Here is a 25,208-nt window from a genome sequence, read left to right as displayed (position 1 = left end):
CCCTGCGCTAAGCCCCCTCCTCTGTGGCGGCGGCGGCAGGCTGCGGCAGCTGTAGAGCCGGGCGGGGCTTTCGGCCGCGGCGGGGAGGCGGGGAGGAGGAGGAGGCGGAATATGGCGGACGGCGTGGACCACATAGATATCTACGCCGATGTGGGAGAGGAATTCAACCAGGTAGAGAAGCTCCGGGGGCCGAGGGGGAGGCCGGCGGGGAGGCCTGGCTGGGCTGTGAGGGAGGGAGGGAGAGAGAGAGGGAGGCTCTGACTGGCTGCGCTCGCTGCAGGCCTCGGCCCAGCGGAGGGAAGCCGCCGCCATTGTTGTCTGCGGCGCTCGCCGAGAGGCCTCTGCCGCTTTCCCGCCTGGCGCGCGCGTTGGGGGGGGGGGGGAGCTCGTGTGGAAGAAGAGAAGGGCCGAGGGAGGGGGCGCGGCCTAGCTTTGAGTGCGCCGCCGCCGCCTCCTCTCCCTCCCCTGCGAGGCCTCAGGCGCTGGTAAACAATGAGCCCGGAGACGAAAGTGGTTGTTGCCCACTTTCCCCCCTCGGGAGGAGGAGGAGGAGGGGGAGCCTGGAGCCCAGCGGCTCCGACACAGGCAGCAGCCGCTTCCCCCAGGAGGAGGCTGCGACGGGGAGGCGTGACAAGATGTTTAGCCTCCTTCGGGAAGGCTGCGCCGGAGACGAGGCTTACGAGAAGTCCAGGGCGCCGAGGGAGAGGAGAAGCATTTCCCTCGAAAGGTGCTTCGCAGCACAGCCTCCCTTCGCGCCTCTTTTCCGTTTCCTGATCAACACGCGTGACGAGACGGCAGACATTGCGTTTTCAACATTTAATAGCTCGGTTTGCACAGGTTGTTGAAGGCTATATGGGTATGTTTTTTACAAGCTTAGAAAATGGCAGAGGCTTTTATTCCTGTGAAGTCTATATGAGTAATGGGGCAGCAAGACAAAAAAGTAGAGAATTGTTTCTGTCCCGTAACTGTTTTGTCAATCAGTGTAGAGAAGCATCCAGTTCACTGAGTATGCTATTTGATGCTGGAAGGTTTGGTTTAGCTTCTACCGTTCTGCGTTGTCATCTGTTCACCCATTTTTGTCCTTATTCTCTTATGTAGTCTCAAAAGAGTATTGTGGAGATTTTGAAAAGACTCACATTGAGCAAGGAAGTGCTCCTAGAATTCATTTCTATGCTATTTCTTTTGGAGTAGTTCTTGTGCCTTCTTTTAAAGGCATATTCTTTGTTTTCTCCCATATTTCAAACTCTCTTTAGTTTTCGTTTCTGGTGGCGATGGATTTAAAAGGTTAACTGGTGAAACTAATTGTACTAAAGGGGAAAAGTAACTTGAGTATCTGCATTCAAAGGCTGATCTTTTCGTGTTATTACAGGTATTGTAGTTGTGTTTAGTAAAGGGAGGGGCACTACATGGATGAATATGCTAGGTCTGCCCCCTATTTGCATTCCAGTTGCTCTGTTCAAAGTGGGGAGCCCCCTGTCCTCCTTGAGGATTCCTGTGTTATTTAGAACCCTGGAAAATCCAGAGTTCTAAAATGTGCAAGAAGCCTCTGTGGGGACAGGAGGCTCCCTGCATCAGTCAATCACCATCCAACTCATGGAGTTGGTGATGGAAACATACAACCCAGGTGGTGGGTCATAGAGCAAGTGCACCTGTTCTTTCCCCCTCCTTCTATATGTACTGACGACCTGAAGGGAGTGTAGGTGAACTAGTGTTCTGAGCTTGTGGAACTGACATACTCCATTGGATTGGAGTCCTTGGCCTTACTTATGGGTTCAGACTCCTCAGGTAGAAGCAAATGTGAGGAGAAGCAAGAGGACACTGAAAAGTCTGATTCCTCCAGTGTGTCATCAGTACACAGGTTAAAGTCCTTTGTGAATTGGAGGGCAAATGTCTGAATTGGGGAGTTTCTAATACTTGTGAAGGCTTCTGGATCCTCATACCTGACCTTGGCTCTCAAACTCCTGGAACGCTTTAGTAAATGTAAAAATGATGTGCTGGAGGGGACATAGCTTTGCTTCTTCTTAAAATTTATAAACTTATGACACCTGTTTATATGTGAGGAGACGAAACACCCTTTTAGAAGTTCTAGAAGTGTATAGTACTGCAATTCTATTTCTCTGTTTTTAATTTGGTAATACATTCTGTGCTGTCAATCACTTGAAGTTGTACACAATTTAAATCAGAATAACTATTATGCATAAAATATTAATAAAACTGTACAAACTCAGCCAGCTAAAACTTCATTGGCTAACTAAAAGCAATATAGTAGTTGAAAATTAATCCGTCCAGGCACCAAGAAATGAACTTTGAAAAAGCCAGTTTTACTTGGTGGCAGAAGACCATAGCAAGGAGAGACGAGCAAAAAAAATTGTGTGGAAAGCATTTCATGATGTAGGCGCCATCACATAGAAAGCTCAACTTTGTGGTCTCACTGTTTTTAATTCTGTAAAGAAAGGGTCACATAGCTTTCTTTATGGACATATGGTAATGTGGAAGTACATATAAATTGTTCCCCCACCCCCAAAAAAATCTGTGCAGGAGGTGTATGTGTATTTGTTGCTCAGTGAGATGCTATACTGTATTCATGTGTCATCATCAGGTAATCTGGCTGTCTAAATTGAAATGCAAATTGAACATTGTTTTTGAAGTTCACTGCACACATTTGCATCTGTTGCAGCATCTACACCTCTCATTTACACTATTGCAGACATAATAGGTCTCTTTGTTATCTGTCTCATCACACTTAGCAAACTGCAGTTCACCAAAAATTAGAAAGTAGTCATGACAATAATGGAAAGAGGAGGGTGTGTGTGCGTGGGTGTAGATGGGTGCGTGCGTGCTGTTTCCTCATATATTTGGGAGAAAAAATGGGTCCACTGTACTTTTCCGCTGAGTTAGCAAGCCATTGGCAGAGGATGACCCCTTCAAGTCTTCTACCAAAGTTTAAAGCTACTTTTGGCTACTTTGTAAAAACCCCGAAAACTTAGGGAAAAATCATCCTGTGTAGTTGGGCTCTTAGATACAAGTTTCTCAGATTGAGCCCTCTGGAGGCCAGAGAAAGATTTTTGATGAAATTGGTGTAAGCCACATTGAGCCTGTGAAAAATGAATAAAAGACAACAGTGGTGCTTTAGTAATTAACACCTTTTAATGCAATGGCCTCTTTGACATGTGTAATGAACTATAAACTCTAGAATTCTGTGTAATTTTTTGAGCAATTCTATTAGGCTATCTTGGTTATTGCAATGAGTAGGAGATTCATTGGATTAATAGATTTAATTCTTTTGGTGTAGTACTGTTTTGTTGACTTCAGTTACCTCTAGCTTCAAGGTGCTATGTTTTTTAAACACTGGAAATGAAGTTTTCACTCTTTGTTAATTAATATTTTACTTGTATTATTTCTTAATTGGTATTTTTGATTGTTGAATATTTTACTTTTTTTAAAAAATGTAATATATACTACTCTGGAATAAATATTATGAAGGTATGGTATATAAATACCATTAAATAAATAAATAAATAAATAAATAAATAAATAAATAAAGTTCTATTCAAGCCTCCAGAAAAAATGAACTAAAAGTATGACATTCAATGACCTTTGTCTTCTAGGAGGCTGAGTATGGTGGGCATGATCAAATAGATCTGTATGACGACGTCATCTCTCCATCTGCCAATAACGGCGATGCTCCAGAGGATCGTGATTATATGGACTCTCTCCCACCATCTGTTGGAGATGATGTAGGCAAAGGATCAGCACCAAATGTTGTCTACACGTATACAGGAAAGAGAATTGCATTGTACATTGGGAATCTTACTTGGGTAAGTGTTCCACTAGTTATTGCTGCAATAGGAATTGTAAGAAACTGCATTAACTCAGACCATTGACCTATCTAGTTCACTATCGTCTGGACTAGGTGCAGCCCTCAGAGGCTTCAGACAGACATGTTTCCTAGTCCTACCTGAAAGTTTTGCATGCATATTGTCTACCACTGAGCTGTGACCCTTCCTCTTTTGCTATAGGTAATGACTGTAAAGTGGACTTTTGAGTTTGTAATCATTGCTTCTTAAAGTCTATGTAAATTAGAAAATTCTTTGCTTATTTTAAACATAATTTGCTGAATTATATCACTGAGCATTAGGAATCTTTCCAATAACTTTAGAAAACAAAAAGTCAAACCAACTTAGCTTAAAAAAAGCTTTTATATCGTATGCATCAGATGCAAATAGCGTCTGCTGTATTATCTGTTCCCTTGAATGGTGCAGTGGAAAAGTGATAATGAATGGTTTTTTGGATGTGGCTTTGCTTCTATTTTGTTTTTGCTATTATGTTCAGAAATGAGATTTCAATTACAAATATTTTCCAGTGGACCACAGATGAAGATTTAACTGAAGCAGTTCATTCACTTGGTGTAAATGATATTTTGGAGATAAAATTTTTTGAAAACCGAGCTAATGGCCAATCTAAGGGGTAAGAATTTTGTTTAAATTCAACATCATTCCCATTTCTGTTCTACAGTTTGACAGGCTGCACAGGCGACTGTTTTTTTGCTTGAGAGAATGTAGCTTAAGAAGATGGGACAGGACTAAAACAAGATTTAAGGGAGGAGTAGTGAGTTTAACTGGACAGACCATAAAGGAAGCTGAGACTGTGTTGGTCAAGAAAAGGAATTGGCGAAGCAACTGGTTCTGAGTATGGCATGAAAGCAGGCTTAAGAGACAAAAATGAAAGCTGGTCTGCTAGAAGGTTTGGGGTGTCTTGCTAATAGTAAATTATTAGGAAATGTATGGTAGCCTATTACAGTTTGCTTATATGGGGGTGGGGGAATTAGGTAATTCTTGAATAAAAAACTGACTCTTAAGTCTTCCTTCTAAAATTATTGTAAAACATTTAAGTTGAGTGACACTTTCTCAGGGCCCCATCACCACCATACATAATTCCCCCATCTATTTCTTTTCAGGTTTGCTCTTGTAGGTGTGGGATCTGAGGCATCTTCCAAAAAACTAATGGATCTGTTGCCTAAACGAGAATTGCATGGTCAAAATCCTGTTGTTACTCCTTGTAATAAGCAGTTTCTGAGTCAATTTGAGCTGCAGTCCAGAAAAAGTAAGTGTTGCTCCCAGCTACTCATAGTGAAGTGAAAGAGCATGTTTTGGACAAAAAATTACCATTTTGCAATTGTGGATATGTTTGTATTTGGTTATTAAGTGCTGAGAATCTGCTGACTAAGGCCTGGTTTACTGAAATGAAATAACACTGCTCAAACTATAGGTTCTGTAGACTTTTAAAGAATATTGTAGAAAGACATGGATCTTACTTTCTCTAGTACTACTTATTTTTTTGGTGATAAAAACATGAATGATGCCAGCTAATTTGAGTTCCTATACATTTGAAACATCACATTGATAAAGCATCATGTAACTGGTGAATCCTGGACCTATTCAAACTAGCAAACGAAAGCATAAATATAATAAAATTTAAGAACAGCATAAAAATAAGCCAAGTGTTGTATATTGAACACTTTTGTTTTCTTCTTTCAGCTACACAGTCAGGCCAGATGTCTGGTGAAGGCAAAGCTGGTCCTCCTGGAGGCAGTTCACGGGCAACATTTCCACCAAGTAACAGAGGGAGGGGTCGTTTTCCAGGCGCCCTTCCAGGAGGAGATAGATTTCCTGGACCAGCTGGACCAGGAGGACCCCCACCACCTTTTCCAGGTAAAATGTTTTGCATTATACATTGCTGCCTTTATGTATAGTTGAAGATACTGAAATCTGACTTGCCAGTTATTGCACTTTGTTTCTGGACAGTAGGATTATTTTATATTGACATACATTCTATACTGAATAAAAAAAACAAGTTAAAACACACACAGTATAAAAAATCACTATAATAAAACAGAACCACGAGTGTATAGTGTTGGTTCTGTTGATAATTGTTGCTGCAATATTGGACATTTTCATTAGTCCCTCTCTCCTCTAAGTCTATACTCAAAAGTTATAAGCTTTATTGTAAAACATTAGAAACCTATGGTAGTTTTTAGCATTGGCGTGTTGTGGAATGCAGGTAGCTGTGGTAGATGACACCTCTTATCTTTCCACCATGAGAATTGCCAGATTATTTGTTAACATGTGGATTCTTGTTATATTTAATATTCATATCCATATGTCAGTAAGCTTTCTCAATGCTCCTTACAAATGTTTCTGTAAATTTGGAGAAGGTTTTGCTAGAAGTAGTAGAAGGCATTATTCTTTCTTTCTTCCTTCCCATTTAGCTGGACAGACACCTCCACGTCCACCCCTAGGTCCTCCCGGCCCTCCAGGTCCTCCTCCACCTGGCCAGGTTCTACCTCCTCCACTAACGGGTCCCCCTAATCGTGGTGACCGTCCCCCTCCTCCAGTTCTGTTTCCAGGGCAACCCTTTGGTCAACCTCCACTGGGCCCACTTCCCCCTGGCCCTCCACCTCCAGTTCCAGGCTATGGTCCTCCACCAGGTCCTCCACCCCCACAACAGGGCCCTCCTCCACCTCCAGGTCCTTTCCCCCCTCGTCCACCTGGTCCGCTAGGGCCACCCCTGACATTGGCTCCTCCTCCTCACTTACCTGGGCCTCCACCAGGTGCTCCCCCACCAGCTCCACACGTGAATCCAGCTTTCTTCCCCCCGCCAGCCAACAGTGGCATACCTACATCAGACAGCCGTGGTCCACCACCTTCAGACCCATATGGCCGGCCTCCACCTTATGACAGAGGTGATTATGGTCCACCAGGCAGGTGAGTTCCTTTCCTCATTGATAGCATCTTTATTCCTCTTTAAAGAGTCTTAATAAGGAGGCTTGATTTCCTTCAAGGAAGTAAGGTTACATCAGAAAAGTGTTTCTCAAATGTGGGGATAACATTAAACCAGTGTTTCTTAAAACGTTTTGAGCTTGGCTCCCCTCTTATGAATGCATGCTTTCTAGGGTCCCAAAAACCATCAGTTCCACAACAGACCGTATAGAGATGATTGATTGCTGCAGTGTACATAGCTTGCTGCTGTGTGCAGAGATCTGTGAAGTGGAGAACTGATCCAACCCAGGCGTTAGGAAACAAAATAGAACAATATACAGTCGTACCTTGGATCCCAAACGCCTTGGTACTCAGACATTTTGGCTCCCAAACGCCACAAACCCGGAAGTGAGTGTTCCAGTTTGTGAACATTCTTTGGAACCTGAACATCCAACAGGCCTTCTGTGGCTTCCAATTGGCTGCAGGAGCTTCCTGCAGCCAATCAGAAGCTGCACTTTGGTTTCTGAACATTTTGGAAGTTGAACGGATTCTGTTCAGCTTCCAAGATACGACTATATGATTGTACATCCTAAAGCTACACCCCAAGAAAGCATCATTGGAACATAGCAGCAGCTTTTGCCAAATCATGCCCACAAATCCATGGCAGAATGTATCCTTTGCTAAAGAATATTTAACCTACCAATATCTTGACTGACAAAGGAAAGGAGGCTTCAGATCAAATCCTATGTTCTCCCCTTCAGGTGTTTTGTGAACTCCCAAGGGGTGTGGGTGACTGCACAGTTTGAGAACCAGAGTGTTAAAAACAGTACTTAGACCGTCCTCATTTCCATCAGCTATGTACAGTATTTGTTTTATTTTGTTTTCATTGGTGGCTTCTTTTATGTCTTTAAACAAATGCTACATTTGTAAGCTCCCCATACCTGTGTGTGTGTGTGTGTCTGTGTCTGTCTGTGTGTGTGTGTGTATAATTAACTTTTTAATGTTCAGCTACTTAAGTTTTCTTCACCAGCTGAAAGTTGCAATTTAGTTCCTTTAAAATAAATCACAGTAAAGATTAATATAAATGTATGTTCTTTTAAATGAACAAATTTGGTCTCTAATAAGAAAACACTCTGTGCGTCAGCTTGAGATGTCCTGCTTTACTTTCTGCTTATCCTACATCTTCCTTGCAACTCCAGTGACCTAGAGTAATCTTTGTATGACTACTCTGATGGATTCAGACAACCATATCAGATAGCAGACAATATGAGGAATCATTGAGTTGTTTTTTAACTGAAAGAGGAACCCCGATTGTTGATCAAGTTTTATTCAGGAGATAGTTAAATTCTGTGTCTTCACTCAACTTGCGAGTTATCATTATGGGTGAAATGCTTAGAAATCCCATGATGACCTTATGTCAGCTGCTGTATCAGTTGTCTACATCCACCTTTTCTTTTCCAGACTTACATAATAAACTCCTGTTGGCTTACCCTTTGCTGCTAATTTTCCTTTGCTGCTGTTTGTCTTATGTTCATGTTATACCACATTTTTAGACGTTTATAGATTGTGATATATAAGAATCTACTTGCATGTTGTGGCATATAACAGAGGCTTTGTTGGGATAATTTTTTTGTCAAATAACCTTCCTCGTCTTTTACTTGAGAACATTGTTTCTAGCTTTGTTAATTGGTTCATGGAATTACTGTCTAAAATTTAAAATGTTATCATTCAGCTTTTTAGAAATTTAGAGCATTTGGCATAATAACTTGGAAGACTATGCTGAGAACCCATAGTTTATAAAACAAGCTTTTTAATATTTTGTATGTCAAGATAATACTCTAATAAACAAGGGAGGGCTGAGGGGGTTGAAAGCAGAAGTAGAATCTCTGCACATAATGTCCAATATTTTCATGATGATCTCAACTACAGTCCATAACTATATTTAAATTGTCAATTATATATCATAGGCGTTTCACTGGAAATAACATGCCCATAAGAGAACAATTACATATGCCATTGTATTGGAGACAAACGAAAAATAATACTCAAAACGCAGGGAGGTATGAATTTTTAGACATTTCCTCTTATGCTAAATCAGCTATAGGATCTTGATCCACTTCTTGCTCTTAAGAGGATAGCATTGCTTATCATTCTGCATTTTCTTTCTACCAAAAGAACTAACACTCGCAAGAAAAAATTTCTTAAAAGCACATAAAGCCATATAATTTTATAGTGCTGGAAGGAATATGGAGAACATAGTCCAGTTGGTGTTCCCCTGCTGATCGGAGGTATCCATCAGCAGAACAGGAAGAGAGGCAACTTTTGCCAATTCCTCCTCACTCCTTAGAGCTGCTGCCTCCCCATCTGCTCCAGAGGGTTGGGGAATTGAAGACTGGCTGATAATTAATTTCCTTCCCATTCATCTGGCAGATGTCTTCCATCAGCAGGTGAACAGCAACTGGTTACCACCAGCAAGGATTAAAATCTCATCCTAAGGCATGACTTCCTTTCTAGCTTCAGTCAAATATATTACATTATCTAGATTAGTGTGTGCCACAAAGAAACTGGAGGAGGAAGTTGGGTGGTACATCCTGAGGCATAGTAGAGGTGCCTGTAGGAGGAGAAAGGCCTTCTCTAGTCTTGTTGTCATTCTCCAGATGTTCTGTTTAAAGCAGAGACTGGCAGATGTTGCAGAGCTCAAGGGGGCATAAGCAGAATAAGTATATTTCTGTCACTAACTTCAGTTAAGTAAATAGTTAACTACTGGCACATTATGCTTATGTTAAAAGCATGAATATCTTTAGAGAACAGAGCATTCTTAATGCTTGGCAACATTTATTCATTATGTTCACTATGACAGATTAGAGTATATGTTGAGGACAGAACTCTTTGAAAGACTCATTTACTGATTTCAGCAGGCTACAGATCTCTCTGCCTCAGTGATACATATACATGCTTGACAGATTTGTAACTATCTGTTGGAGCTTTCTGAAGATGGAAAGCAGAACATAAGTAGATTATCTGACATTGCACACTAATAACAGAGTTGCTGCTGCTGTGGTAGTGTACTTTTTCTCTCTAGCCTGCAGGTTTTGCATTGTAAATATCTTGGTTTAGAAAAAGCTTCCTCTGATTTGTTGTTTTGCTTAAAATTGCATACTAGAATTGTTAAAACAGTTGTACTTCCCTAACTCGCTGGAGGTAAATGTTTTGAACTTGTGTGTGTTTGCAGAGAAATAGATGCTGCAAGGACGCCTTTAAGTGAAGCAGAATTTGAAGAAATCATGAATAGAAACAGAGCTATCTCTAGCAGTGCCATTTCAAGAGCTGTATCAGATGCAAGTGCTGGTCCGTATATTTTCTTCATGATTGTCTGATGTGATATCTAGGACTGTCTGCATACATACATATGCCTATCCACTAAAATAATCTGATGAGGCCCTTCTGTGTGTTTCCACTTTCTAAAATACAGGTGTTGGAAGCACATGACGGGCCTTTTTCTGTTGTGGCACCCAGAAAGTGAATTCACTGCCATTGGACGTTAATTGCTCTCTCTTATCTTAGTGTTCTGCCATCAGCTAAAAGATTACCCTTTCAGCACACTTTTAGCTATCTGTTGCTTAAAATAATACTTTTCTTAGCTTTATGGGCTATTTTTCTATAGCTGCTTTGTAGCTTTGCTCTCTTTTGCTGATTATTGACATTATTGTAACTTTAATTATGAATGCCACCTGAGCACTTCCTTTTGGAATTGGAAAGGTCTAATATAGAGCATGTGCCTAGATCCTTCAAACAGCAGTAAATGTGTGGTTTATACCACTTCTGACTGAATGTGGGGCCTGCATAATTGAATTCTCCCCTACAAAAAAGCGAAGTACACAGAGAAAAGTAGTATATCATGAAAATGCTAGAGCAAGAACACTTTTCCATTCTATTTTTTCTAATGTAGATGGTCACATACTGTATGGAGGACTATTTCATCATATTAGCCTCCTGCTATAGTAGTCTAGCTCACCCATCACATTAAACCATCGTTTGAAACTGGTTTAATATGAACAAGCAGCATGCTGGTACACGCTGCTCAAAAGTTCCTGTGGCATTCCTCTTTTCCACTTTTGCTACTACACCACCACAGATGAAACAAGCAAGTGTTTGGCTTGTCATGTTGCTTGTGGTTCATTCAGAGAGAAGCAAATCATGAGCCCAAGTTTGGGCAATGTGACAAGTCAAAAGAGTCTAGTTTGTTTTGTCTGTGGCGGGGAAGTAGGGGAAGGGTGTCATGGGAACTTTTGAATGGCACGAACTCACACACTACTCATTCACATTAAGCCGTAGTTTATTTTTAAACTGTGGCTTATTGTAATGTGCGGACCAGGTCAGTATGAAGTTGAACAATCTATGTTTGAACAGTTGAAGAAGGCTGGACAATGGGAAGGGATATTCTGATGTTAAGGATTAATTAAACAGTTCATTCACATTGTTTTATCAATTTTCAGCGGAGTATGGAAGTGCTATAGAAACCTTGGTGACTGCAATTTCATTAATTAAACAGTCCAAAGTATCTGCTGATGATCGTTGCAAAGTACTTATTAGCTCTCTGCAAGATTGCCTCCATGGAATTGAGTCCAAGTCTTATGGTTCTGGGTCAAGGTAAACCTTTTGTATAAAAATGGGGGAAAGTTTTGAATAAAGTTCCAGATAAGAGTTGTGGGGTTATATTAGGGAACGGACCTATTTAAGTCATGCAATGTACTTAAGTCTATGGATTTTAGTGGGTCTATTCAGTGTGTGACTTGGATATCACTTAAAATAATTAACTTGATGTAGCTCTAGTTTTTGTAAAGCTTAATTTCATGGTTAGGAAAATGCAGATGTAATTGGAAGGTTAGTGTCTAATGAAACCACGGTTGAACAACTTCACAGTATCTTAAAACCTAATTAAACTGTTGAAAAAACCATTGTAAGTTCTTAAAGTGACTTTTATCAATGAGGGACTCAAATTACAATAGCTGGTAGGAAAGTTAAGAGTAGGAAAAGCATAGAAATTCCATTATCTTGAACATCAGCTGGACTTGGAATGGAATAAATTTCAATTCTAAACACCTGTACCACACTATCATTAAAGGAATTTCCTGTCCTGCCTTTTGGCTTTGCAAAGGCTCCTAACATAGCTTCGAGATTTAAAAGACAAAAATAGAATAAAAGTCATGAAATCATATAAACCACATTAGCAGCAGAACTATTACTTGATGATAATATCACAGTGAACCTAATTGCCAAAGTTCATCTAAACAGTTTCTTTGTATCGAGACAAGGTTCTTCATACCAAAGGAAGCAAACAAATTCAGTGTGTTGTGTTTATTGCAGCAAAATGTTGCAATTTGAGAGAATTAATGAAGTAATTCCTTTTAGAAGACGTGAGCGATCAAGAGAGAGAGACCACAGCAGATCAAGAGAGAAGAGCCGGCGCCACAAATCTCGTAGCAGAGATCGTCATGATGATTATTACCGGGAAAGAAGCCGTGAACGTGAGAGACATCGTGATCGCGATAGAGACCGCGACAGAGAGCGCGATAGAGAACGAGAGTATCGTCATCGTTAAGAGGTAGGTATATTCCTCTCTTAATGAGGCTTTTAAAAACTTTTTACAGTTTTATAGAATAAAGGTTTATGGTATGTTATATTGAACACTTTCCTGATGTTGATGTTATATTCAGGTAAGTGTTAATATCTTGTCATTTCTCTTCTATCTCCCTCCCTTTGCTAACTGAAGAAATACCTTCTGGTGTGTGAAATGTGTTTGTGTGATTTTGCTGTTTTAATGGCAGCCTGGTGCTCATTAAATTTAGCAGTTCAAATTTACATGAACTTTCTTTCAGGCTTTGGGGTGTCATTTAGCACAGTGGTCTTGCCTACATATATCTTTGCATGGTAACAACATGCCAAAGGTGGCTACTGGGAAGGTTTTTGATGGCACTAGTGACCGGGGTAAATTGCCGCCACTATTGTAGTGCAACATGTTGTGACATTGCACTGATAGTGGAGTCTAGTATATAATCCTATGAGGTGCTGTATTATTTGAAACAGAATCACATAGTTAGCCCACAAGTCTATTTTAAATTGCTTTAATCCAAGCATTTGGCCTTTGTTTTATATTAATCATAGTAAGAGGAAATAAGATTACACAAATCGTGTAATCGGTACCTAAATTCCTGTATATTTCAACTTTATGGATTATTTAACACATGGCTCATAGCCCATTTTCAGTTGCCCACAATATACATCAAACCCACATTTGATGGGTTTGTGTGTGGCTGTTACGCTAGGTTTTCCTGTTCCTCTTAACTGTAGTTTCCAGAATGCAGGTTATACAGTTGCATATTCAAATTAATAGATATTGAATGAAGTTCTAGCTGTTTTGTATTTTTTTTTATTGGAAAGCCTAGTACCAAGATTCAAAGGAAAATACTAATGCATTTCCAAGGGGGAGTAGCTTTGAATTTCTTTCTTGTTACAGTAGCCTCCTAATGTGATATGGCAAGCCCTTTTTATGGTATGGGTGGTTTGCTTTTAAAAGAAAAACAAAAATCCCACTGGCCTGCCCATTCCATTAGGCTTCTAAAGTATAGCTTTGGGTCCTGGCCTAGGTGTCACTTAAAAGGAAAACATAATAGTTTAGAATAAGTTTTATAATTGGTCTAAAATATTTTGTGTCCTTTGAGTTTTATAATTAGCATGAAGCTGAAATTACTATTTTATATAAACCTTTGAGTTACACAATTTATAGCACATCCAAGCTTTTCTCATTAACTCTTGATGTTACTGTTAAGACAGAATACATTTTCTTTGGTTATAATCAGTGATGACATTGCACATATGGTAACAATGGGAATCTTCAATTTGATGATGGGAGTTCTTATTACAGACACTTAAAACCAAAAGAATGTGTTACATGTTTAGAAATCAGTGCCAAAAATATGAAATTAACTTCACAGTCACAGACCAGTATACACCATAATTTCTAAGCATAAAATTTGATGTCCCAATCTTTTAACTCTGGAGGAATTAATTTGCATGAATACTTAGGGTATTGTGAGGGTGATTGAAGAACCGTGGAATGTTAAAACCCTAAAGCTGTGTTGGGTTTTGTTTTAGAATAGATACATTTTCATGTTTGTGTACTTGTATGCTACACAGATGGATATAAGTCAAATTGGTCCCATAACAAAATAAGCAGTATTTGATTTTGATTTGAAAAGACATTGGGATGCTAAATGTCTGCTAAAAGGAGATAGGATTTAAATGAAGTGTTGTGTTTTAATCACATCACTGTAAAAAAAAAATCTGTTCCTTAAAATGGTCTTTTGTTTCTGTAAAGTAAAACCTGTGTTCTCTTGTAGATGTTTATTTTGGGCAAAGCTTTAAATTTCATGTACTTATTGTACTTGTACAATCTGTGCTATATGGTGCAAAATTAATATAAAGAAAGTTGAGGAAACAGTCATATTCTGAGATGACCATAGAACAGTTAGCTTAATTTACTTTTATAGATACACACAAACACAGTTAAGCTTATAAGGTTTATTTTTCACTACTTATGTGAGAGATACAACTTTCCATTCCAATTTGTATGTTCATCTAAAATTCCATTACACTTCTTAAAGATTATACTTTTATAACATTGGAAGGGTAAAGGTGAGAATTTACAAATCATAATTTGATTGTTACCCACATCTATGCCCCTTTTAAACTAGACACTGTTGTGCAAGCTAGTCACTTTATTGCTATAATCTTATGAACTATTGTTTGTGTTCTCTAGTGACTAAAGATTTAAGTAGATATACTGTGCTTCCAGCAGCAGAATGACAGAACTTTTATCCCTATTATTTGTTGAATTGGTGAATGATGTGAAGGTAGTTTATGAAGGGTTGAATCCAGAGAAATGTCCATGTATCATAGTTGGTGGAAGCTTCCACCCCACCCCTTGTGGGAAGGGGTCAAGGGTCATCACTGAATGGGGTGAGTTCTAGCATGACAAGCTGGGACCAAAGAAGGAATGTCCAAAAAACAGGCAGAGACGACTTTGTAAGTGGGAGCTCTTGCTTATGAAGGTTACTTCTGCCCAGATTACTGGGCTCCCTCTTTCCTCTCTGCCCCCCACGCCGCAACCTATTCCATTGCGTAATATCCCACAACTGGCAGGGGAGCCTGGGGTGGGGGGTGGCAGAGGGTGGAGAGGTTATCTTCCACCAGCCCCATTATTTACACATTTCTCCAAATCCAACCCGAAGTAGAATTTATTATTGAATATTTGTAGCAATTCACTAAACTTAATCTGTAGTGGAACAGTCAGATATTTTGATCAGTCACATTGGGTTGGATCTGATGCTCTTCCCTGTGCACAGAGAGGGGTTTGTTTAGGATTGTGAGAAGTGAGCCCAAATCTAGAGAAGCTTCTCCGTTAGTGCAAGCACTCTGAAGAACTCCTAGAGCTCAGTGCTCTCCTGCCTGCCTTCTTTCTTTATTACTGTTTCTTATGTTATATCACAATCCCTCATACATGGAGGCAGAGCACTGTGTGAAGTTTTGCACTACTTCTTTTGCAAGAAAGTCCATGGAACAGTGCAAATGCATGTTGTTTTCCCTCACAATATTTTGGATCCAATCCATTGTCACCCGCACTTAGTAAATTCATAGAGATGAGATGAGTCTCTGAAATCAGATGTACCATTCCATCCTTCTTGTTTGGTGGTTATTGAATGGTGCACTGAACGATCCCATAGTGGGGTTTCTCTTCCTTTAATATGCTTATACTTCATGATGTGTGAATTGACAACATATTTCTAGCTATTGGGTTATTTTGAACGTGTTCATGAAACTTATCATTTTTTGTTACGTCTTTTGTATAATGTCAATATAAAAGTACAAGAAAATTGTGAATATTTTCAGATGTACCTATTTTCTTGTACTGATCTGCTAGAAATTTTGGCAACATGTGTGCAAACCACAAGCAGATCATGAACATGTTTGTGTTGGGTCATATTTAGAGCAAACGTAAGCAAAGGTTGAATGTGTAGCGATAGAACAGTGACAATCTTAGGACTGCTTCAGACATGAAAACTAAATAATCACATGCAATAAGGTACTTACTGATCTCATGCTTTATCCTAAGCAAGTGCTCTTCTGTAGGGAATTCATAATGATTGATCTTAGGCTCTGATGTGAATAAAATGATGCATCAGCTAAACTGTCAGTTTTTAGAAGTCTAAATGCTACATACTATTTGTTAATTTGTGGTTATTAAAGTTTTTAAAGTCAAAGTAGATTGGTATGGAATTGAAAAAGAATGAAGCACCCTAATGTTGATTGACCTGTATGTTGAGTTTGAGCCCCTTTTTTGACATAACACTTTTCTGTATTCTGTTCTCAAACCACCATAAGCAAAACTCTTCAGATGCTAAGAGTTGTTTTAGTGTGCCAACCAAGAGGCCAGTTTGTATAAAAAGTGATTTGTTGTTCTTTTTTAAGTGTGTTCACAAGCTGTCTTTTATATGTGTAGTAAGAATACTGAAAAAAATATTGTTACAAGTCTGTGTTCATGAGAGGTAATTGAGTGAATGCTCCTGTTCACACCCTGTGATGTGTGTTGAAAATATGTAGTGTTTGTGAACATGGTTTACCCTTCCTGAGCCCGCCTTCCATCCACTCATTGGACATTATGCAGGTATGAAATCTAAGCCCATAGGTCAAATCTGTGAGATCCCAGCCTCTCAAAAACAAGCAGTGAAGGTCACACCACTCCAGTTCCACTTTCCACTGTGCATACACTCTGTACACATTAAGGCATTGAAGTAGGGCAATTATATGTTGTGTATCAAATGAATGCAACAATATTATGAGGATGTTAATTACTTTCTGTTCATGAGACTAGTAAGTCCTACTTTTATATAGACGGGCACCTCTGCTGGACTAGTCGATACAGACCTCCAGAACGAATTAAGTTCTTAACCCGAAGTACCACTGTATTACTACCCCTTTTTAAAGAGGCAGTGATTATTCTAAAAAGGTTAGAAAGATTTATTTGCAAAGTGACAAAACAGCAAGGGCTATGTTTCTCTTTCTCCCTGTTATAATCCATAATATTTTCCTTGGTTTTAAAAATCTTCATTCCTAAAATACATGTTGCTATTTGTATTTGAAACTCACATTGTTTTTTGAAACTCATTGTAGGAGGCCATATGGTTCAACATCATTTTTGCTGTAACACATTTATTTACAGTATTGATTGCACTGCTGCTATTTGGAGCTTATAGGTTACAAATTGCATTTGCACAGTAAATAATTCATTATGCAGATAAAACCATCTACCATTTCTGACAAATTTTTAGTGTTAATTGTGAAATAAATAAGTACTTACTGGTATAGTGCATAATCCCCAACGTGTTAAAATTTGCTGTTAAGTTTGTGTTATGGGCTTCATGAAAATCCAGTTTCCTCATTGTCTGTTTTTCATAATCGTTAGTTAGTACAAATTACTTTGTTCAGTAGATGTACAAGAAGCTGTATTGAAGACCCTCAATCCTTTCTGGTTTGAAGTGGCTTAATTTTTGTGATGGCAGGGTATTGAAGTTGTTGGGAAACCTTATTTGGGAAGTGACCTGGCCTGAAACTCTTGTTTATTGTGGTTTGAGAACAAATTGTGTGGTTTTTTTTTAACAAAGAAACTTGTGTATTCACCATTTTACTTGTTGCAGTCTGAGTTATACTAGTCTTTGTCATGCCTCAGTGTGAACATATATATATATAAAGTAGACTATAACTAAATTGTGACATGTGCAAAAGGGAAAATGGCTTTTATAGCAAACCCTTAATGAGGGTATTTTTGTGCATTGAACTGGGTTGTCACTACTAAGGGTTTAAATAATGTGCATTTCTGACTAAATGTATTGTAATGCTACAAATTGCAAAATTCCTGTTACGAGAGTAAGTGGAAGTAGCTTCAGAACTGTGATCCAAATTTATTAGGCAGATTAGCAGAGTTTTTCACTTGGAACACACTAAATTGATAGTTTTTACTGTGCCTAGTTAATAATTTTTTTGCTGTGTCTAGTTAATAAATTGAGTAATAAGATATGGTTTTATGAAAGCTTAAGCACCTGGGGAATTGGTTGAATGCATTTCCCCACACACCCCTAAAATGCTGTTGAGTGTTAAGGTTAGACTGATACACATATTAAGCACAATAGTTGCAGGGGGAGAGATGCCAAAATATGAAAGACAGAAAAATAGCTTGTTGTAAACAGAAGTGCAAACCTAAAGAGTCACAGAATATTGACTTGCAATTTCAAGTTGTTGCATCAGTGTATGATTGAAAAATAAGATTTGTGTCCAGCGCTGCAGCTCTGCTGGTGCAATGGACTTCTGTCACACAACAAAGTCTCTCTTTCTAACTTGTCCCCTCCATACCCACCCACCCACAAACTCATATCTGGAGAGTTAGGGGACCCACAGAGCAGATTGGGGGTTGAGGAGAAGTAGAAGTTCCATTGTGCCAGCAGAACGCTGCTGGTGTAGCATTGGATACAAGCCTAAGTTCTTGAGTTATAATATGAATGTTAGTCTCATTTGTATGAAGTTCGATTTACAGCTATGGACTTTGAACTTAGTGAATAAGGTAAAAGGGAAATTCATTCTCCTGCAGATATAAAAATAAACTAGGTTTAGGGGTTGTGTGTGGGCCATCAGTGTCCTTCACCTTGCATGAATTTTCCCCTGCCTCTTCTCTGTATTTGGCCTACAGGCCTACATTGTTGCCAGTACAGAGGACACTCTTCAACTCATTTTTGACAACCTAATTTAATCAGTGTTCTCAGGTGACTTTTGGAGCACAAGGATGATTCATTTACCTAGGTTTGGTGTTACAAATGGTCATTGCTAACGTAGATTACAGTGAGGGGGGGAATTGATGTAAGACAAGGAATTGGCTGGGAGGGGTGAGGAGATGCATGTGATCTTACTTCCAGTTCCTAAACCAAGCTTATTTTTATATCTTCATTGAGGTGATTTAGTAATAATGATTGCTTGGGTACTCAAAGGAGTAGCTAGGGTTTTATTGCTGTTTAGTGATGTTAATTGCACATGCCTTTGAATAGCAAAAAAGGTTATTGCTTTTACAGCTTCTATCTGCATATCGCAGCAGAGAAAAAGTTACCCTGTGAACACATTCACCCAATTAAAATGTAAATTAAAATGTTCTATAATTCAAATTTATAATTTGATTTTAGATAAGGGACTATACTTTGTGAAGAAAGGAGGCTGGTTTCCTACAAATTTCCTACATATTAGAACAACTTCACTGAATAGCAATATTCATGTAAAGCTATTAACTCCTTGCCTAAATCACTGCAAAAAGAATTTGTGCTTGTAGCCTATTTTGTATTATACCATTCATTTGGGTGTAGCTATTATAGATTACTGCAATGGAATTCAGTGAGTCTTCACTAACTTATTTATGTTAAAATCCTTTAAAAGAACAGAATGTGTATCAATTCATGATAATCCCTAAGATACTTTCCACATAATGAAACCTAAAATTTCTTGTATTGACAGTCATTTAAAAAATGTATTTACTGTCTCAAATGAAAACTGCTACAGACACATAGCACATTATGGTACAACAATGAAATTCTTTTCTCCTGTTCAGAATTCCTTTAGAAGCAGTAAAGACACTTAATACCAACAGAATATAAGATTGTTGCAAGAGTGGGAAATCCTAATATGCAGTTTTGCAGCTGTCATTTCACTCTTCTGAAAGTGAAGTTCACTAGCAACTTGTTTTTCAGTTGGCTGCTACTAAAGAACAATATTGCCTTACTGTTAAAAGGCAGCTTTAAAAGAACTAAGGATTTGGTGATGTCAAAAAGCAGAATACTTAGTCATTACTGAATACTTGAGAAACTAAAGAAATTATCTTAATCCTGCATATTGATTAGTTATATAGCCTAGACTTTATTAAAAACAATATGTGGGAAGAGGAAAACTTCTGAAGTTCTCATTATTATCATAAATTTGTTTTCTAATCTAAATTGTTTTGTTTTGTTTTTACTAAGGGTGACCTTATGACAGCTGCATACTGCTACGCGTTCTGACTATATTAATATGCCTGAATTTGAAATGACTTATTGATGTGCTTCTTTGCAAATTTGATTTTAAGCTATTTTAAAAGCTTTTGGAAGTAGATGTGAACCACTGAAAAATAACTTACTGCATTGTAGTTATTAAAAGTTTTGCATTATCCTAAACCCATTTCTTTCTGGAAGTATGTTCCATTGGGTTCAGCATGGCTTACTACTGAGGAAGAGTGTGTAGAGTTTAAGGCTGCACTCTTACTTGGGTGTAAGCACCATTGAAATTAGTGGAGCTAGCTTCTAAATAAAGTTGGGAATGGAAAATGTATGTTTAAAGTTATCTGAGTAATGTTTGTGCATATACGAGCTATTATCTATTTACTGTGGTTTTTATATAAGCAGTTCTGATTCTTCAACGCGATGGTTTTTAATACATAACTGTTTACCCCTCCTCATATCTTTGGCATAATGTTCTTAAGGAAGGCTCTGCAGGCATGACTGCTGTAGGTACTACTTGCTTTCCAGTATGTATGTATTAACCTGCATCTAAAGAAACCCTGATGCACAGATATGGGTAATCTGAGATGCAGGTATGTTATCCATACAGTCATACCTTGGTTTTTGAACAGCTTAGTTCACAAACAACTTGGAACTCAAACATCGCAAACCTGGAAGTAGGTGTTCCAGTTTGTGAACTTTGCCTCGGAAGCCGAATGTCCGGCGCGACTTCTGATTGGCTGCAGGATGCTCCTGCAGCCAATCGGAAGCCACGCCTTGGTTTCCAAACATTTCAGAAGTCGAACGGACTTACGGAACGCATTCTGTTTAAAAACCAAGGCATGACTGTACTTTGTTTCCTAAGAGTAATGGTGGTAGTATATGCAGCAGTAATGTCAATTTTAGAAAGTGTGGAGCTTCCTTTAAACTCATTGGCCAGGATCCAAAGAACTCTGAAAGGTGGCTTTGAACTTGGGTTCCTGCCCCCCACATCACCATCCCTTCACTCTGTTCAGTGGGGCAAGTTTCTTTGGAAACCGGGAGATTTCAAAAATGTTTGTGTTATAGCATGAGATCTGCAGCTCAAAGTGGTTTTTTTTAAAAAGTATAAACAAGCCCTTGGGGTTGCCTAAAATAGCTTTTTGGATCCTGGCCATTGATTTTAGTGTAGCTTGCATCCCATGAAAACTTCATCAATGTCTCTTCCAAAGCACAGAAAGACGCTAATAGTTATAGGATGAAATTGTACAGATCTCTTGCTATAAAAGAGTGACAGTATTTGAACTGGTCTAAACATTCCAAAGAATGGCAATCACTAATGTGGCTGTTGGCTATAAACATCCTCAGGGAGATTCTAACCAAGTAAAAGCTAGTCACCCATTACCTCCAGCCATGCACCAAACTAAACCATATCTCCCTCGTTTTTTTCACATTTATATTTGCGTATATGAATCTGTTATTTGCTGCCTCTCTGGCTTCCACTAGTTATTCAATACTGAATGTGGACAAAAGGGTGAGATCACTGTAACAATTTTTTTTTTGTGATAAAGTTCTGGCTTACATTTTTTGTGTGCTAGTTAGCTGTTGCATAGCTTCATTTATGATCTTACAAATCAGCTAAAACTAATGTAATACACCAATTTGGCTACTGCATTATCCTTTGTTTTTTCTTATTTTTGAGCAGAGGAAATGTTCCTCTTTACTAGTTTTGTAAAATGGAACATTTTCTGTATTTATCAATGGCTGTACTTGGGTGCCAAACTAAACCACACCAGTGTGATGTGAATAAATCTAGGCAAGCCTCAGGCCCATGCACACTCTCGCCCCCCCCCCCAAACCCTACCACACGTTCAGAAGGGGAAATGTAAAGGTTTCCCCTTTTGCTTAGCACACTTTGCCATTCTAGCCAAACTGACAAATTATGGTTTTCCATTGGCTTTTTTGAAACAATTGTAGTTAAGTGTGTTAGGGTGAAATGGCAAAACTGGTTAAGTAAAGGTGGAAGTGAACTCTTCTGATCTATTATTCCCAGTGGAGAAATGCATGTCTAAGGCTTACCTAGACACTTTCATGTCATACTGAACTAATGATTTAGTATGACATCTGAATGCTGCCAATGATTAATTTTTTCTGCATTGCTGTAAATCTTTGGACTGCTTTCTTGAAAGCTGTAGTTTAGATTATTTTCGAGCCAGTAGCAGCGGTCTCATTATTTACATTTCCATTATGCTGAAATTGGTGCACGATTGGTGTATGTATAGTTAAACCAACATTTTTTGTTTGCTGTGGGACGTAGCAAAATCTACATCACAAATTTTGACACATTACAGCTGAAGGAAGAGGAACACCTCACCAGACAAGAAACTTAACTTCACGGAAAGAGGCTTGTCCAGCAGTTTGCTTCTTGTGATCGAACAGAGCCTGTAAAGATTCATGGATAAAATGAACAGGAATAGATCTGAATAAGGCAAATCTGCATACATGGTAACCAGTAGCTCTCTTACCTTTTTATGTTGCTTAGCTGTTTTATTTGAAGGAACCTGTGTGATTTAAAACGTATAGCTTTTTGCAACTTTATTACTGGTTATATACATTTGACAATTAAAATGTGCAAGCAATTGAAAAAAGTCTAGTAAATGCTTGTTTTTATAGTAGTTCTTGTTTAAATGTTCAAATGATAATGTCTGTAAAGAGCATCAATCTGATTACAATAGATGTAGTGTTGTAATAAACTGTTTAATGGGGCTGATGTGTAAAGCTGTTCCAAGTTATTTGATGTTTACACCTCAGGGAGCGTCTTGTGTTCAGCAATATTTAATGGTGTTATAACAATGTCTCTAACAAAACATAGCATATTTTTTGCATATGCATCAACTTGTTGTATTTGCTGAATGATTAGCAGTTGTCGAACACTTGATATTGATACTAGAATAGTGGTTACATTTTTTTTAATTTGTAGCTTTTTTGCATAGATGGCTTGTGAATTTGCTGAAAGGTGCGCAAATCTGTAAAAACTGTAGATTAACATTCTGTAATAATTCAAATAGACTGAACGTTCTTTAAAGAATATGAAGTCTGAAGTTGAATTCTGGTTTACTGAAGCCTGTCTGTTGCAATATGCAACACTCAATACTTTGTTCAAGCATACAATTGGCCACTTTTAAATAATGCTGCAATAATTTACAGTTTTTTGTGCTAATGCTGTGTCCTGCCTCTAGAGCACTAGTCATTCTGTACCTAGATATATATGCCAGTTAAGGAACTGAAGAAAATGTTTCTCCTTAAAAATAATAATCAAGATTTCAAACAAGCTTTTTGAGCAACAAAATTTCCTGTCCATAAAAAGAAAATGCATACATATGCTTTGTATAACTAATAGTGTAATAATTTGCCCTAACAAATAGTTTGTGATCTAATGCACCCCACAAACTAAAGAGAGCACATTTTAATCATAGGTTTAGCACATGTTGCTTGATTGTGGACTGTTTTCTTTTAAAAATACTTCTTTTTCCAAATTTTGCTAGTTCCTGCCTACTTTCTAATTATTTCAATTATAGTTTTAAAAGTTTGTTGATCAAATATTTGAAGCATTATGACATGTAATACTCAGTAAAATTACTTGTGGTATACGAATACTTGGATATTAAATTAAATGAAGACCACTTAACATGTTTTAATATCAAACTCAAGTTTACCATCAAGCATACCCTTAACAGAACCGTGACCAATCCCAACTTCCTAGCCAGTGCACTTGTGTAATAGATGTGTTTACAAACGTTCGTCACATTCCCACTTTCCTTATTTAGGTGTACATATAAAATATTTTAACTGTATAACAAAGACACAGTGTATCAGTCAGACCTTAGAGACATGTATAAAATCACACTGTTTGTGTCTTACTAAACATAGAAGCACTCAAGTTACCGTCTCAAAGGCTGTATCCCAATACAACTAAAAATTTATATAGTTGAAAGAATCCGCCTGACATTTGCACAGCTCAGGTCAATGCAGCTGATTTACTCTTTCCTGGCCAATATTGTTTGACTTGTGTTTAATAACTGGAGTAGATGGTTATTTTAACTATTAGCCATTTTGTACGCTGAAAGTTTTCTTATGGTCCATTCATGCTTTGTTAATAGATTTCCTAATTTGCCACGTTTCTTATGTGAGATGTTGGGCTTGCTTTGAAATATTATTTTGAACCCACAATGCTTTACACAACTGTTTATCTGACAATAACGCCTAAATTCATTTTACTCCTGGGTTTGATTATACACAGAAATCAAAGTGAAGTGAAGCAAAATATCAGGGATTTCTCATTTGCATGAATTTTTAGTCCTACAAAACCTGATAATGTATACATTGGGTTGTTTGCTTTGTGCAGGGATGAATGTGAGTTCTGTCTATGGATAACTCCAGATAATCAGGAAATTGGATGTTGCTGCAGTACCTTGCTATTGTATGTCCATGTTGGGGTGGTTGTTCCAACTCTTAAGAAATCCAATGTAGCATTGCTTTTAACTAGCTGGGATGTGGGCAGACAATCTGAATTAAATTGTACTGGAAATGGCTCAAGATGGGGGAAAAACAGGTAAGTTAGGCGTGCAAATGCTATTTGAGTAGTAATTTCAAATATTCAGTAACCAAAATTAAAACAATTTAAAGTCATAATTTAGCTTTCTGTATGAACCCCGGAGATACTGTTGTGTATTCATTGTCTTACATTTTCTCCTATAGCGATTTCCATTGCTGGCAATGGAGCTGCCAAAAATCAAACCATGAAATAACTTTTTGATATGTGTAGGCTGAACATTTAACTTGTGTAAGTAGTAAAGAGTCATAGTAGTTGTCTTGTGAGTAAAACTTGTTTTCTCAAGAACTCTTCTCAGTTTTCTCAGTAATTTTTTTAAAAAGGAGTCCAAAGATGTTTAGACAAAAAAAGTGAAAGCATTTTACTTGTGATAATCTCTAGAAGGAAGTTTGTGCATTTATCTTCAGCCTGATAAACAATGCTCCTGATGAAATAATATTGTAAATAGCTACCAGATAGTAAAATAAAATCTGAGTAGTGTCTTGGTTGCTACTGCAGTGGGCTTTGGTGGCTATATTAAATCTGTTTCTGTTAAGAAAATGTAAATAAACTTTAGGAAGTACTTAATAATCTGTATATAGGTTTTAATAGATAAATGATAGCATTAATGGCTATTTTAAAATAAATTATCTGACTGGTGGCCTCCTCCTGGATAGTTGTGCTGACATCTGCCCACAGTGGTATTGTAATATAAGTTTGCAATGTTGTGCAGTGTTGCAGAAGTTACTATTTCTG

The 25,208-nt window shown here is 38.2% G+C and overlaps 1 protein-coding gene across 5 annotated transcripts; it reads left to right on the top strand.

Annotated features, from left to right (window-relative positions):
* The first annotated feature begins 15 nt into the window (after positions 1-15).
* CPSF6 (cleavage and polyadenylation specific factor 6) lies at positions 16-24,761 on the top strand. Of its 5 annotated transcripts, none has more exons than XM_081211667.1 (11): positions 16-171; positions 3,609-3,818; positions 4,364-4,467; positions 4,958-5,103; positions 5,538-5,711; positions 6,269-6,764; positions 8,726-8,818; positions 9,991-10,106; positions 11,255-11,408; positions 12,174-12,363; positions 22,213-24,761. In XM_081211667.1, the coding sequence occupies exons 1-10, from the start codon at positions 112-114 to the stop codon at positions 12,358-12,360; spliced, it is 1,740 nt and encodes a 579-aa protein (XP_081067793.1). In that variant the 5' UTR covers positions 16-111; the 3' UTR covers positions 12,361-12,363; positions 22,213-24,761. The 5 variants fall into 5 exon arrangements, with proteins under 5 accessions (XP_081067793.1, XP_081067791.1, XP_081067792.1 ...); XM_081211665.1 differs by having other exon boundaries at positions 12,171-12,363; XM_081211666.1 differs by having other exon boundaries at positions 12,171-12,363; positions 22,179-24,761.
* The last annotated feature ends 447 nt before the right edge of the window (positions 24,762-25,208 follow it).

Source organism: Podarcis bocagei (genome assembly GCF_964188305.1).
Source record: "Podarcis bocagei genome assembly, chromosome: 10".
NCBI lineage: Eukaryota > Metazoa > Chordata > Lepidosauria > Squamata > Lacertidae > Podarcis > Podarcis bocagei.
The sequence above is the reverse complement of the archived record's forward strand: the minus strand, read 5'-3'. Positions and strand labels throughout refer to the sequence as shown.

Bases quoted from the DNA above. Each gene is read 5' to 3' on its own strand.
- CPSF6 (XM_081211665.1), top strand. From the start codon at position 112: ATGGCGGACGGCGTGGACCACATAGATATCTACGCCGATGTGGGAGAG. The intron at 3,819-4,363 runs GTAAGTGTTCCA...AATATTTTCCAG, and splicing joins ACATTGGGAATCTTACTTGG to TGGACCACAGATGAAGATTT. The intron at 6,765-8,725 runs GTGAGTTCCTTT...TATATATCATAG, and splicing joins GATTATGGTCCACCAGGCAG to GCGTTTCACTGGAAATAACA.